This window comes from Nipponia nippon, unplaced genomic scaffold (genome assembly GCF_047370975.1).
Source record: "Nipponia nippon isolate SJK-2023a ecotype South Korea unplaced genomic scaffold, ASM4737097v1 scaffold_19, whole genome shotgun sequence".
NCBI lineage: Eukaryota > Metazoa > Chordata > Aves > Pelecaniformes > Threskiornithidae > Nipponia > Nipponia nippon.
The window spans coordinates 3233557-3250409 of record NW_028262335.1 but is presented as its reverse complement, the minus strand read 5'-3'; the positions used below and the strand labels follow the sequence as shown (position 1 = coordinate 3250409).

Below are 16853 nucleotides of genomic sequence, written 5' to 3'. Positions count from 1 at the left end.
GCTAAGGCGGAGTTCGAGGGAGCCAGCTCTGCCTTACGGAGCTCTGGCAGAGAACTGCTTGCCCAGGATAAGCTGGTGTGGACGGGGAAACTTCTTTCAGCCCTAGGTTGCCAGGCTGAATCCAGCCTGGGCTGGCAATCACCAAAATCTGTCACCCTTGGACCAATGTTTTTACGGACAACATGACAACTCACGAATTTTCCAAGCTGGAAGATGCTTGCATTGCTGCGAACTGGTGATTTAGTAGCTGGGCAATAAAAAAGGCAGGCTCTGAATGAAGGAGGGAGACTCACTTCCTCACAACAAAGGGTGGTTTTTTTCCTCCCCTTTTCCAAGACTTTTTTTGTCCAGTTATGAGGGCACAGTTGCAACACAAGAAGCACTTTAAACTATGTTGTAACAGGAGAAAGGGCAAAGTGTATTGCAGCTAGGGCCCCCAGCTTGGTTGTTTGCACTGCTAAACATTAGGCAGGTAAGTTATGTTTTCAGCTGTACTGATTCAGCCTTTCCGAGGAGGATCTAACTGCGTATTTGAGCTGAGAGCTCTTCATGCACAGTTAGTAGTTGCGGCAGCAATCAGAAATAACCTCATATGCAAAGCTTTGAGGCTGTCAAAAGATGCTCAAGGATGTCAAACCGCACATTGCTGCCTTCACAGTTGAGCTGGAAAGAACTTCGGTTTTATGGCTGTATATATCATTAAGAATGTGCCAAAATGACTCCAATCCCACATGGTAATTCAGGAGGTCTGGATCTATATCCACTATCCTGGGAAGCCATCTAGTGGTAAAAACTAGAATTACTGAAAAATGACAAATTTGAACGACCTCAAAACTTCTTCACACCTATAGTTACTAAAGCACCACTGCAATGGAAGTGCTGAGTCTAAGCATCTATACGCAGGTAGCCAAGTTATATTACACAACCGATAGAAGTGAGTTAGGAAGCTGAATCCCTTTGAAAATAGATTCAATCTTATGCTTTGGAATCAAACAGATATTTTTGAAAACAGGCCTTGTTCAAAGTGGCCATACGGTAACAGACTGTTCAGGGGTTATATGTTTGCAAAAAGAAGAGCAACCGAGTTCCTGGTGCCACCCGCATTTAAAACCTGTATCACACATAGTTTTTTTTAACACAAAATATGAACAATATCTAAATCCGTGAATTTCAGTTCTGGTAAAATTCCACAAAAGTTTTCAGAAAAAAAGAAAATAAAATTTAGAGAGAAACTTGCAGCATTCTTACCTTTAAATGCCAGGTTACCTCATATGAAATAAGCCATATGACTATCACTGCATCATCATAAAGCGTCAGGAGAGAGGTTTTTGGAGAGAAGAAGAGGAAGCGTTCTAACCAGAAACAGTAAGTCTGTGCACGTTGTCAGGATCAGGTGGCATTCCCTAACTGAGCTCCATCTGAAATAACCAGAGCTCAGAGAATTTCCATTGCCGCTTGGCAGCATTTAGCACCTCTGTGTGTTTTTACAGTACTACCTTGAGAAATGGAGCTAGGGGAGGCACCTGGCATTACAGTTTTCCTCTCAGTCCAAAAACTCTGAAGGGGAGAGAGAAATTACACAGAGAGCCTAATGTCTGGTTTAAACAAGAATGACTCAGTGTCTGGACTGGTAACAAATACAACAACTTTCTGGTATGGAAATAAGGAGCAGTGTTAAAAATGAAAGGATATGAAGTTCATCAAAGTAAATGTGATTTTTTTATTCCTGACTTCAGTCTCTTTATGTATAAATCACCACAAACACATTTAAAACAGAGAAGTCAGCAATATTACACAGCTAAGCTGTTCAGATGAAAAACAAAATTAACTATTCATTTAAAACATTTGCAGGTCCTTCGAAGCTAGTGGGAATGGAATAATCTTGTGGATATTGATTTCATGGATCTGTTTCCAGCTTGAATAATATTCTAAAATGTATTGGAAGTGTTTTTTTTTCATTCATTATAATTTCGGTTTATTGATGTATGTGCAAAGCTGCTACCAAATTTGGAGTGGGAGTAAAAAGACAGTTCTAGATATTTAAAATTTTCCTAACCCGTTCTTCAAATTTCATGAAAGTATGAACTGTTTTACTTCTTTACTACTTTACTTTAGATTTGCCTTTAAGCAGTGAAAACCAGTAGTTACTACACTGTACAAATGTACACAAGCAAGAAGCAAAAGCAGATGTATAGTAAAACGGAAGTTACTGCATCTTGCCTGTAATAAATACGGTGAAAAATATATGCAAGTTATTTTAAAATTCACCTAATTCAACCGAAAAGTCAAACAGCTGTAAATTCTACACGTACTGTATAGAACACTGAGAACAGCTGAGGTTTGTCCCTTTTAATTGCAGTTCCGCTCCGAAAAGTGGCAAAAAAGTAGGATTCTGAGTAGTAACCTTCTGCTCACAAGTCCTTAACCAGTGCACTGGAGCAGTCAATAAGGAGGCCTGTTCATTTTGTAAAATTGCATCAGTTGCTAATGCTACCACTTAGTTGCAGAATTAATTTTGCATTTTGGATAGTTGCACGGTACTGAACTATTTGTTTCCTATACAGACAATCACAACAAAGTATAAATTGCAAAACACCCCAAAAACTTGGTTTAAGCCATTTTCATGGCACTTTAGACTACGTTTTTTGTTCCAGTCTGCAACAAGAGCAAGAAGGTAGTCATGTAATACATCTCAGTGGTCACTCATTCGATTTTGGCTTCCACTTGTCTGTTTAAACTTCTGGGTTTGTACTTCTTAACAGAAGTGTAAAGGAAGATGGCTTTAATACAGTTTTACAAATCTATTCTGAATTAATAGGTTTAAATTTAGATCACCCCTGAGTGACCCATTCCTGGGACCATAGCTCAAAAGATGCGTTTATGCTTTCTGAATATTTAACCTCAATAGTGCCTAACGGTAATAGTCCAGCTTAAAATTAAAGCTGTTGTTCATATTTAGGCTAGCTAATGTAAAGGTAGGTTAGGAAGGCCTACAGTAACTGAAACCCAGCTTTTGGATTGTAGTTAGTGCAGATTTACTCATACTCTCAAGGAGAGTCATATAAACCTATTTTTTCTTACTTGCCCTGTCTTGAAGAAATAAACAGCAGTGAAAAGGCAACTTTTACCTCCAAACCAAGTTGATACACTCTCTATACACATCACTTGCATAACAAAGGTCCATTTTTGCAGAACAGTGTTACCTGGATCTATGAAGAGGCTCAGGCAGAGTGTCTGAATGCTTAGATCTTGATGTTGCACCGATATCTGTTGGCAGAACTCTAAATTTGTTCGTAGAGCCTTTGCAGCCAAGTTCCTAGCAAACTTGGAAGTCTGTTTGTGCAAATGAAGTTGCTGAACTGCAAGAACTTTTGAAAGGAAAAGGAGCTGGCAACTAAAAAGCATGCTCAAGGCATGTCTGAAAGCCATTTGGGCTAACAATTTGTGTTTTCAACTTAAAAAAACCCACCCAAATATATACAGTACCTTGGTAAGCAGATGTGAAAAGCTGGGAGCACGGAACAGCACTGTTACACAATGGAAAGTCTGTGTTACTAGGGTGTCAAGTAGTACCAGTTTTTTACATCAGTGCAGGATTCTTGACCATGGACAATCTATCACGATCACAGATTAAAACTAAACCTCCTTTAAAAAAAGGAAAATCTTTTGCCAAGCTGATCTGTTTTTTGTTACATGAAGTACTGCTGTCAGATTTGGATAAATCAAGAGCTATATTTTTGTGCTTCTTGATTTCATTCTCCCCTTGAGTTCACATTTTCCATTTGAAATACGTCCCAGTGGTTCTATGATTTCACACTGTCCTCCTATATGCTATTAAGTATTAAGAGTCTGATACTGTTGCCTTGTAAGTGGAGTTTTGCCACGGACTAAGCTCAAAGGGACCAGGTTTCTGTTTAACTTCCAGCCTTGACAGAAAACAGTCTGTGTCCAGCCTTGTGCGGAAAGCTACATTTGGATGTCTTACTGCTTTCCCAGGGTCTCACAACAAATCAGTATCATAAGCAAAGCTATAACAAATGTCTTACTGAGAAATTCTAAATTCTAGATGACATCCCTTTCTAGATTCAGTATGTGTAAAAATAATTGTCTTTATAAGCAGAAGTACAGCGTTTTCAAAGAGCATGTAGGTGCTACTTGGAATTCAGACAAAAGGATGCAACATCCAGAATGTGGTGTTTCTTTGAACTGCTTAGTCATTTTAGTACATGTTAGATTTTGCCATTTGTACTAACTGCCCTTCTTTTTTCTCACCTCTCTTTAATTAGAAGCCAAATCTGTCTCAATCTCTCTGCAGGAGAGAACAGTGAAAAAATTCCACATGTAAACAGGACTGGAGCAACTATATTTTGTTAAACGGACTCATCTTATATTCTCTTTAGTACATTTACCTCACTTTTATGCCAGTCAATATTTACCATTCCTTCTGACTAATTCCTCAGTCCTGACAAAACTTCTGAGACAAACAAGGAGCTAGGGAGGCAGAAGAATGAAGTCCGTAAGGCCCTCAAAATTAGAGAAGCTTATTGTTTCAAGAGTCTGAACTGAAATCCTACTAAACCAACGTGATACGTATTTTGACAAAAACAGAACAGTAGGCTAATGCCTGTAATAAGTTTGCACTGGAAGCTTGTAAACTAGCTTAGGAAAAAATCTCTAGATAAAATGTTCCCCGAATCCTTTCTAACAATGTCTTTTTAAAAGAATTAATTACATGCAGCTCTAATTCCTTTTCAGAGCTAGCGGTTCACTAGTACATACAGAGCTGAAATAATTCAAGTCCTCTAACTGTCCTAAGCTTCTTCAAACTTGACAATTCTAGAAAGGAAGCCAAAAAGAGGCGGAATATTAGGAAGAGAATGCCGTTGTCACAGGCAAACTTTTTTGGTTGGAAGGCTAGGATGGATCAGCTTTAGGTGTATGAATTCACCTGGGGGAATAAGATCACATTATAAATTGATGATGGGAAAATAAGATCTCTGGAGAGATTCAGCTGAGCTAAGAGAAGGCACAGAGGGATGCTGGGTTCTTCATTGGAACAGAACCCACAGCAGTTTTGAAGATGGTCTGAGCAAGGATAAGGTTTGGATTTTTAATAATTTATCTGAATATTTCTAGAAAGTAACCCACTGTTAGCAGAAAGTCAATTTGCTCATTCTTGCTGAATCACTGCTATTACCCCTACAAATTGGTATCACTAATCTTTTTAAGGGAAGAGCAGTTCTGGAGGAGAACATTGGAGCAAATGGTACATGGGGTAAACAACACAGGGCTTCCAAAGTCCAGCTGATTCTTTAACTCATTTATGGGGACTGCTGCCTTTTTAAAAGTTATTTTATCTTTCCTGATATGCACAATGGCACAGGGCAGTGAGGATCAGCTGATTCTTTGGAGGAAGAAAGATCCATTATAACGGTAGCATGCATAAATCCAGATGTTTCCTAGAAGCTGACCTGTAAAATAATTAACAGAGATGCTTTTTCAGAACACTCATCCCTGCCCTCCAATTAAACTTTGTCCAACACTATTTGATAAAAAAAAAAATTCCCCTAAACCAACCAACCAACCAATCCCAAAGTCCAAGAACCCCTCTTCATAGGACGCCCACCTCCCCTCCAACTCTCATTAGATGCTTGGTTGCTGGTCTGAAAGTCTTAATATCATGGGAAAAAAAACATGTACATTGGGAGCTCCTAAGTGATTTGGCAGAAGGTAATTGCTATTTTGACATCCAGCTTTTATGAGGGGAAATATGGATATTCCATGATCTCCTCAGATGATAATATCAGTGGGGTGTTTAAATCCACCACAAAGAGAACTAAAAATTAATAAAGAAGAAATGTCTCTGAACTTTCACTTGTCATATTTAAAAGTATGTTTATATGGGGACATTTGGAACTTAAAACCTATTAATTTTAGGATGGATTAGTAAAACTCATTAAACCCCAACCTAGATATTCCTTCTCAGAATATAAAAGTAGCTTTCCTTTTTCCTTTAATTTATGTTGGTTGTTTTTTTAAAAAAAACATTCAAGTTAGTGTACCGCCACAGGTCTGGACGGAATAGGAAGTTGGGAGGGGCTCAGTTAAGTGTCCTGCACCTCACGGTGATGGAAGAGATCATTTATTCCCCAGCTTAGTCAAATAATTTGAGTCAGTATTGGAAAGATGCCTACTATGATCACAAGTTCCAGGCCGGCTGAGTTAAGCCGAGAGTTCCATGTTATAACTTATATGGATTTCGTGGTTTTCTTACCCTCAACACTGATTTATTTATTTATTTAATTTTTAAACCACATAATTCAATCAGTTGTACTTGCTGACTTCCACTGAAGTTAACAATTAGGCCTGTTCTCTTAGGAATGCAGCCTGGTCACTCCCATCACCTGGTACTCTGTCTCTTATGACTCCTGTTGCTTACCCTAATTTCACACAGCTAAATATTTGTTTACCCTATTGACTAATTCACATGAAAGTTTCTCGCTCTTTCCTGTAATGCGTATTTTGCAAAAATGGAATTTTTCTAAGCAGATATATTTCATCTGCTTCTTTTAAGGGTATAAGAAAAGCAAGAAAGGATTTGACTTCTTTTAGTCAAGACCCCACTTTCTGAGGGAATACCACTACAGGTTTGTTAGCCAAATGCAGAATCTTATGGCTCATAAAAAGGAGTATTTCTCTTCTATGACCACGATTACAAGCTTTTATAAGGGCTTTAAAATGAAATATCTGGGAGATTAGTGGGAATAAAGAAATATTTCAGAGTGTTCAGGGGATAACCATAGGTTGTACTGATTATGTCAAGCTCAGCTGATGTTTGTTCGCTTTTTACTTTTACTCAAACAAGTTTTGTCCAGTCACATGGTGGACAGAAATACACGCAGTTGCACCTGGTCACTCATTCCTTCACTACCATCACCTCTATTGGTACAAGCATTTGGCTAGCCACATGGTCTAATCACAGCCTAAATTACAACACAGGATAACGTAGAGTTGTCTTGGCAAAAGATATCCAACTATGAAGTTGTAAAGACATCAAAATCCTTTCTTTACAATGAATCAGAATAGAGGGTTAGGGCCAAAGTTCTCCAAGTCGAGGGGAAGTTTCCCTCTGATATCACTGGACCATTGGTGAGCCCAGGGACCCTTGCTGCACACTCACGTAGGGAGCTTCCAAATAACTGAGAGCTCTATATGAATCTCTAAACGCAAAATTCCTTTGGATGTACTTCAGAATGTCTCTTCTAACTGTTCTGGCCAGCTGCCTGCCTCAGCAATATAGCAGGGAAAAAAAAGATCAGCACTAAGCAAAAAGCCTTAGAATCATACTTCAGACCTGCTCCAAGAGCAGAACCATGACAATTCCTGAACATGGAGCCTGGAGTTCAGCATTGTCAGTCTTCCACAGGTTCTTAAGTCGAGGTAGTATCTCTCATTACACTAACCAGTACACTTGCAAAAAATCACACATAGCTTTTCAGGCCCATAAAGCAGAATACAATTAAACCAGATAAAAAATAAAGTTCATTTGCGATTTTGGAATATAAAAAATAATGACATTTCCTGGATGTGAGTCTTCTACGCATTAACTTTGGCCATGCTAAATAAAGCTGTAATAGCCGGATGTTTGTACGCCTCTAGCATCTGGCAGCCTTATCTGTAGGAGGAGGGTGAAGGAATTTTGATATGCAAATTACTCCTCTGTGGAGTCAGTCTGGAGGATATAAATATTGACAGAATCATATCAAACAGTTCTCTAATAAATTATTCCCACCAAAGAAAAATGGAATCCTTTTATGCTCTGGCTTTAATAGCAGGAATTCTAGTTGCTTTTGTATTACTGGTTTTAATTGCAACTTATCATAATTCTTTCGAGGCAGAGATTCCTCCTAATGTTGACCAGCCATCAAAGCTCCGCTTATATCATTGCATATATACTCTGATGGAAATTCTGGTGAGTTTATCATGCTCCGTGATATTGTGATTTTCAAGAAAGGAAAAACTTAAGTAGAACTATGAAGATATGCATCTAAATATTGCAACTATGTGTAATGGGAACCACACAGTAACACAGATTTAAAGGTAAAGGCCAAAGTTGGATTTGGTATTCTATTACTGTATATAAAAGCAGCCAGTATGAGGTGCGTTCTTATAAATACTGAGATATGCATTCTTATGCCGCAATTGTGATTTGATTGCTTTCTACAATGAAATGATTGGTCCTGTGGATGACAGGAGGGCTGTGGATATCATTTACATGAATAATAATAACTAAAGCTTCTGTATCTCAATGCACTTTGACATATTTAAGGTAATTTCCCAAATTTTGAACGATCTGCAGTAATTTTCTTACCTGTGATTCTGTTCTTATTTCTGCAGTGACTGAATTACTGTGTCTTAGTTAAATATCGTAGAATCATGCAGGTTGGAAGGCACGTCCAGAGGTCATCTAATCTAACCTCCTGGCCAAAGCAGGTTCAGCTAGACCTGTTGTCACTTATTATTTAAGTACTTGTAAGCCAGACTCACTGTGCTGTATGCTTTGCCATCAAAGAAACAGTTTTTGTCCAAAAAGCTTTCAAAGAAGGTAACAGGAGTACATAAGAGCAGCCTAAGCCCTTTCACGTCTGGCACACAACATGTCAAAAGAAAGCCTGCAGGAAAATCACAGAGTGGTTTCATTAATGTTTGTATGGAGCTCAGCTCAAGTACAGGTATTCTCTAATCCCCTAGTAATACATAATGAATGTAGTAACTAAGGCCCACATCCTGAAAGGTGACCCATTAAGGACTTACGTGGGTTGCTTGAACTTCAATAGCAGCATTCACCAAATCCAGTAATTGCCCCTGGTTCGTCAATGGCCTAGGCCCCATGTACCTTTCGGCATCGTCTGGCACGAAAGAAGAGTCTACTGTCCTTACGTATCTCACACTGCTTTTCATGTTAAGCTATATATAAACTTAATATAATAATATGACCGTAATATAATGACTGTATGCTTTTAAGTTCTCTATGTTTCTATACATGGTTAGATGAAAAGATTCTTTCAGATGATTCCTTTTACCTGCTTTTACAGTTCTAAGTGGCTGTTATGCAATAGTACATATTCTATCTTCATTGATAATATGTTCCAGAAATTTCAGCATCCTTTTTTCTGGATAGTTTTAAAGATGCATTTCACCATTTGCTACGCATTGAATCCATTTAGTACCTAATTTTCTTTTGCAAAGCTTTTGACATCTGCTGGTACTTCTGGTGAATTTCTAGGTTTATGTTTATACTCACAGAAGTAGCCCTCATAATGAGGGCTTCACAGGTTTCTTATAAAGTGCATGATGCTTTGTGCATTGCACATGTGCAATGAACATATCCTGCTCACTCTGATGAATGTTGCTCTTCTTGTGCCAGTGATGTGACTGTTTGTACTGTATGTTGCAGTAAAGGCCTCCTTTTCCTGCAATACAGGACAGTCTTTTCCTCTTCTCTTCTACCCTACTTGCAATGTCTTAGAAAAGCTACATCAACAGTTAAATGTGTACCTTCTACAGCATAGGTGTCATACAAACAATGCTCCTGCTGCATCTATCCACATACTCTGTCATAAAGAAATCAATGACAATCCCAAATGGAAGAGATGAGAGAAAGCCTCCTAGCTCACATCCTAGCTTTTGTTTTCATCTATTCATACACACCTGCATTTAGATTAACTGTGCATATTGCACGGTGATATAAAGCTTTGATGATAATTATTTCGGCTGGCAAAGCATAACACTTCAAAGTGACGGACAGGAAGACTGTCTAATGTAGTCCATGAAGTTCAAATTGAGTGTTTTTTGCTAATTGGTATGTGATTTCATAATTATTTTTAAAGTAAAAATCTGGTCCCCTTATGATCTTCTACATAAAAAGCCAGTTTGTGCCAGAATTTAGATGTTCCAGCAAATAGTTTTTCAAAGACCTCTTTCACAGGAAAAGGTAAGCTGACATGCTGATCTGGGTCCTCTTTTTCTTACATATATACACATTTTATAGCCTGGCTTATATAATATGTTTCACCTATTAACACTGAGCACATCTGTCTAGGAATAGTCATACCTCTTATTTTTTCAGTGTATTGTTATTGGTTCTGAAGTATTTTGTAATTATTGATCAAGAAGTTTTTCAACAGAATACATACCAAATTCCCCATTCTCCTTCATGAGAGTCTTTTCCCTGAATCTGAAGATGCCTCTGTGACGTCAGGAGCTCCTAAGATAAGGAAAGAGGATATTTAGATAGAATGCTCTGATACCAAGTTTATCGTATATATTACTATCTGTCATCTGAAAGCTCTGTAAAAACTCAGGGATGTTAGAAAGTACAGATGAGTTTAAATAAACATGGTATGGTTCTGCCAACTTCGACCATTCTAAAATCATAACTCTGACAAAAAGACTGACTGAAGAGTCATGAGAGTTTTTGAAAATTGCTCTTTGGGGAAGGTTATATTGACCCTCTGGTTTCTGCCACGATTGCCTTGGCTCTTATATTCATTTTCCCCTTTGCCATGATACCTAAAAATGTGCGTTTTCAAAGGTAAGGCAAGAATTATATCTATCATTTCCCCTGCTGGACCCTGCCTGCCGGCAGCATTTCCCCTGCCGGCGGCATTTCCCCTGCCGGCCCAAGCTGCCGGCGGCATTTCCCATGCTGGCGCCTGCCTGCCGGCAGCATTTCCCCTGCTGGACCCAGATGCACCGAAGTAAAGCTGGCCATTAGTTTATAAGGTGTTGATCCAGCAGTGTACACAGAGACTTCGGTTGCTCAGAAGAGAACAATACAATTTGCAAACTGCTTGTGATGATTATCATCATTCCAGAAGAATGAATTATAATAGTCCATAAGGGCAATTAAGTCACCATTTAATGGGAAGGGAAACATCATCCCTAGCAGGAAATGCATCCGTTACAACACGTGTTCAAAATAAAGGAGGATTCCAGTGTGATCTTTGGGCTATGTTAATTATCAGCAGTTGACTGGCCTTGGATAAGAAAATGTTTTGACACATTTAACAAACCTCCCCTGTCTTCAGAACATTTGTTTTCCCTAATTAGATGTAACAAACTGGCTGCAGAGCCATTTCATGAGTACCTGTGAGATCTTAATAAAGGCAACAGTTTCACTGACGGAGAAGGAGATAAGATTCAGAACCATTTTCATCAGTTCTTCATTTAGGCCAGCAGCCCTTCGTTATTGATTATAGGCACTAATGATTTTCTTAAAGCTTCTTCTCACTGACCCTGTGGCCTGGAGGTGACCCAAGACCTGTAAGGTACTGAATCTTGCACACAAACTGGGATGAGTCTTTTTCTCCCAGTATACTAAATGCTGTCATGCTAGGGACATTTTCATCTCACCTAACCTTAAATACTTTAACTAACTGAGGCATCTGAAGTACACAGCCTGCCTTTATAATCAATGGAGATGAACAGACATCTCCAGAGCATGATTTAACACACCTGAAATTGGAACCATCCTCAAGAAATGCCTCTTTCTCTTCACTGATTAGAAAAGGAGCCTCAGGCCTCATGACTCCTAACGTCCATACTGTTGTGGTTTAACCTGGCAGGCAGCTAAACACCACACAGACGTTCGCTCACTCCCTCGCCCCTGCAGCGGTATGGGGGAGAGAATTGGGGAAAAAAAGTAAAATTCGTGGGTTGAGATAAAGACAGTTTAATAGGAGAGAAAAGGAAGGGGAAAAAAAACCCCAAACCCAACAACGACGACGACAACAATAAAAGAATATACAAAATAAGTGATGCACAATGCAATTGCTCACCACCCGCCGACCAATGCCCAGCCCCTTCCCGAGCAGTGGTTGCCGCCCCCCAGCCAACTCCCCCCAGTTTCTATAGAGCATGACGCCATACGGTATGGAATAGCCCTTGGGCCAGCTTGGGTCAGCTGTCCTGGCGGTGCCCCCTCCCAGCTTCTCGCTGGCAGGGCATGAGAAGCTGAAAAGTCCTTGCCTAGTGTAAGCACTACCTAGCAACAACTAAAATATCAGTGTGTTATCGACATTATTCTCATACTAAATCCAAAACACAGCACTATGCCAGCTACTAGGAAGAAAGTTAACTCTATCGCAGCCAAAACCAGGACACATACCTAAGCAAATGACTGATGTTACTTGCGGTAAATCCAGATCACATAAATTAGAAGATATTTATATAATACATTTCATGGAACAAGTATTACAATCTTCTTCCAGAAATAATGGTACCTCAAATCGTGAAGATGTACATTTTCACTTTCAAAACTGAAATCACAAAGCCACTAGAGTTATTTGTGGTAATCCTATAAAGTAGCAAATAACCAATACAATTATCCTAAATATAGTACATAAAAAGGTTGCTTGTGGCCTTTATAGAGTGGGAAGACTTCAATTCCCTATACTAACTTCTCATTTTTCCTGTTATATCTATCTAGGCAAAGAACTTAGAAAATCTGGGTATCTTTGAGGAGCACATACTTATGAGGTTGATTATTGATGGACTGCCGACACGTAGGGATTCAAAGCTCTTCATAAAGGATCTGCATTTTGATGAGGTGCCAGTGAGGATTTACCTCCCAAAACTACCATCTGCAAGCAAACGGAGAGGAGTCGTCTTCTTCCATGGAGGATGCGGGACGTTCGGAAGCATCAGCAAGGAACTGAAAGAGAAAATATGATTATTTAGGATTGTTAACTATGTATTTTTAAAAACCCTCCTGAACCTAAGAAGTGGCTGAAGCTTAGTTTGAGAGACTGAGAGACAGAAAGCACTTAATGTTTGTTTTTACTTTTTAAACTCTCTAATCTGCCCTTATTTAGTAATTTTTATAGGACAGAGCACACTTTACGGCATATATATTCCTTACAGTAAGCAGTGCTGCTAAAGAAATAAATTCTTTTTCTGTCTGAAAACCTGACAGAAGTTACTAACATCTGCATTCCTCCCTTTGATCTCTAACTGCAGCATGTTTATTAGGACTTCTATAAACAGTGTTCGTGGCAATTCAAGTGGCCTATAGCAACCACTTTAAAACGTGTGTCCACAATGCATGTACTTTAGTTATGTTGTCTTTTTTTTCCAGTTTAATTCATTAGAGAAAGCAGATAATTGCAAACATGTAATTTAAAAAGTTCTAAAAGATACTGTTTCAACAGGCAGTAGACATGCACATATATTAAATGGTGTTAGAATTGTGTAATTGAAAGAACACATCATTGAGCAAATATCTGTAAACCAAATCTTCTAAATGCAGCAAATTCAGAATTAAGGTTGAAGGAAAACTCAAGGTATCTTTAAATACATTAAAAGAGGCATATTTCTGCCCACAACCTTACCCTGGAATAATAATATAATCAGAGAATGTACTGTAACACTATTTGGATGCCTTAGATTTCTGCCTGAATTAGCCACACAGAAGTATACTGATTTCACAGGAGGCATACCATCTGCACCTTCATTCTTCAGAAAATAGTCAAATCTCTGCTTCAAATACAATATTCGTTTAGACTTAGCTATAGTACTACGATTAGCATTTCCACATCAGAATGATATGACATACCTAAGTCAGTCTCAGACTCACAGTTACTTAAAACAACGTAATAAGCTTTTACAAAGATCTCAAGCTATTTTATCCCTTACAACCACTCTAAGCAATTGTGCATAATAATCATAGCACGGTTTGGGTTGGAAGGGATCTTAAAGATTAGCTAGTCCAACCCCTCTGCCGTGGGCAGGGACATCTTTCACTAGATCAGGTTGCCCAAAGCCCCATCCAACCTGACCATGAACACTTCCAATGCTGGAGCATCCTGTTTTGGGCAACCTGTTCTATTGTCTCACTACTGTCATCATAAAAAATGTCTTCCTTATATCCAATCTAATTCTACCATCTCTCAGTTTAAAACCATTGCCCCCGTCTGATAGTAATAATCATAATAATCATCCTAATAATTCCTTATTTTCCTTACAGAACTTTACAGTATGTCCTGATGATCAAAAGTCTAGATTATTTTTATCCTAGAGAAAATCTGGGTAGCTCACTAAATAGGCAAGGGCCCACGCTCAATTGTGGCAATATGTCATAAAAAAATAAGGGACGATATTTCTTCAAGTATTCTAAGATACTAATTACATTAATGACATTTGTTCTTCAGGAAGTCATGAAAGAATATGCTCGACCATAGCCAGAAAATCCGATTCAGTGGTTGTGTCTGTTGGGTAAGTGAGCTCCACCCAATGCTACTCCCAGAATTAGAGTTGCGCTGCCTTCCCCCCTGCTTCCCCCACCCCCCTGAGCCATGCCCATTCTGCGCTTACATTTCTTTGAATATAAGAAAAGAAACTGAGCTCTGGTGTTGTCTACCCCTGTGGGTTGTTGTTATGTGTGAGCAAGCATGTGCCATGAAATGACAACGAGAAATACCTGGTACAGGTTTATGAAGTTAGAGAAGTAATATGGATGCCAGCTATTTTCAAAAGAACAAAGAGATTTGTTCGTTTTACATCGTTATCACCACAAAAATCATTGCCTTGGTTCAATAATAAGGAATTATAAGCTGTTTTCCCAATTTCACGTTTTAATATTTAGGGGGCTTTGGGGATGATTTTAAAGAGCAAATAATTAATCTAAAATGTAATATTTTTTTTAAAAACTGCATGAACCACTGCTTCCTTTTAAAAATGTTTTGCTTATGTAAAATAGCTGATGGTATGAAGAAGCTTTAGTTTCCAACAAATTCTTCCATGAAAAAATGCATTACTAAATAATTTTATGAAGTTGGGAGGAATTGGTTTTGAGAATGAATTGCGTATTCCGTATCTCATCTGGGTAAGTCACGATGCGTTTAAAGTGACTCTGAAATAAGATACTGATATCCTTCTATTCCCTGGTTATTAGGATGTTTACTTTATGAATCCATTTAATTAGTTTCACAGAATAATGACAAAACAGAAAAGCAGAAGTAGTGGGCCTCAGCAAACAGTGAAGCGTTAAGAGAGAATGCCTGCACTGTTACCTTTGTAGTATTTATTCTTTCCTTACTGAACTTACTCTTCTCCAGAGAGCCCTAAGACCACGAATACAGAGAATAAAGAACCATGGCTGTTAAAAATGTAGTCTCAAAGCAGTTTTCTATGTCATTGGAATCAAATTACAACACTTTAACTTGACTGGGTATCTGACTGTTATGCCCGCCTTGCTTTTCGTCATATGAAAGTAAGTTGTTAGTTAAGAAATAAACGAACAGATTGTTACTTTAACATCACTCCTCTGTAATTCACTTGTTCCAATTAATAAAATAAATGAAAGAATTGTCTACAGGAAGCTATTTTGTCACCACAGTATATTTACTGTGAGGTGGTTTATAATATAATATATTATTAAATTATTCTTCTTATAGTAAAATGTAATAATAATATGCACTACTATGCTATTATATAATAATACAATAATCAGTGTCCCCAGTGTAAAAAGCTCAGGAGCCAGAACTTGGCTGGATCTTGTGGGCAAGCAGGACTGACTCACAGCTACACACACACGCAAGGTCAGTCCGAATGAGAGAATTGCGGACTTCCCTGCTGGCATGAACTGTGATTCCCAGGTAGGTGGCACTCAGACCGGGGACTGGGTAAATGTGTGGCTTTGTATAACATGGGTGATTGGACTGCACTACTCAAGCCCTCATGCTCTTAAATTATGCTAGAATAAGCCTCAATGATTAATGCTCTCTGGATTTTGACAGAAATGGGAGGGTAAGCTTCTGGTTTGCTTCAGCATGCAAAACTTTAAACTAAATAAGACATACTGGTTTTGGTGACTTTTTGCAAATATATAATCCGTGGATGCATTTAAGATGCCACATTCAAGCAATTTACAAATGTAGGTATTTGTAGTAATTGCTGTCTCCTGTACATTTCAGGTATCGTTTATCTCCTGAGCGCAGGTATCCAGCCCCAACTTTGAACTGTCTCACTGCTACTGTACACTTTTTGAAGACTGCAGAAAACTACGGGGTGGATCCTGATCGGATTATTGTTTGTGGGGACAGTGCAGGGGGCACTTTTACTACTAGTGTTTGCCAAGAGCTGGTAAATAGAAGCGATATCCCAAAGATACGTGCCCAGGTCCTGATCTGTCCGTTTCTCCAAGCATTGAACTTTAATTTGCCATCTCACCAGAAAAATGCTTTCATTGCCTTCTTGTCCTGGGAACATACAGTCCGTTTTATTCTGAAGTACTTGAAAAAGGACTGCTCTATGAAGGAAGCTATTTTGGCAGGTTCTCATGTTCCCGAGAGCATGAATTTGAAATATAGGAAATGGATAAATCCAGATCTTATCCCAGAGATATTTAAACTGGGCTACAAACCATCGTTACCCACTTCATTTTTACCTCAAGTCTATGAAAAAATAAAGGAACCGTCTGAGACAAGACTTTCCCCACTGTTAGCAGAAGATGCTGTTGTTTGCTGCCTACCCGATACTTGTATCATTACCTGTCAGCATGATGTGCTCAGCGATGACGGATTGCTGTACAAGAAACGGTTAGAGGACAACAACGTAAAAGTGACCTGGTACCACATGGAAGAAGGCTTCCACTGTGCACTGGGAATTTTTGGTTATGGTATTTTCTCTTTTTCATCAACAAGTAAAATGGTGAACCACACTGTAAACTTTATAAAAGGCTATTAAAATGTTTTCTTGAATACAGTGAACCGGTATGCAGACAGGGTGTATTTCAATTAACTATTTACTAGCTATTTGTACATCAGAATCTAGGCAAGAAATAATAAGTTAAG

General features: G+C 38.7%; 1 protein-coding gene across 1 annotated transcript; it reads left to right on the top strand.

The window, feature by feature from the left end:
- The first annotated feature begins 7801 nt into the window (after positions 1-7801).
- Positions 7802-16746, top strand: LOC104009085 (arylacetamide deacetylase-like 4). The gene is made up of 4 exons (XM_009461037.2): positions 7802-7972; positions 12491-12707; positions 14211-14274; positions 15975-16746. Exons 1-4 carry the CDS (start codon positions 7802-7804, stop codon positions 16744-16746), a joined length of 1224 nt encoding a protein of 407 aa, XP_009459312.2.
- Positions 16747-16853: the final 107 nt, after the last annotated feature.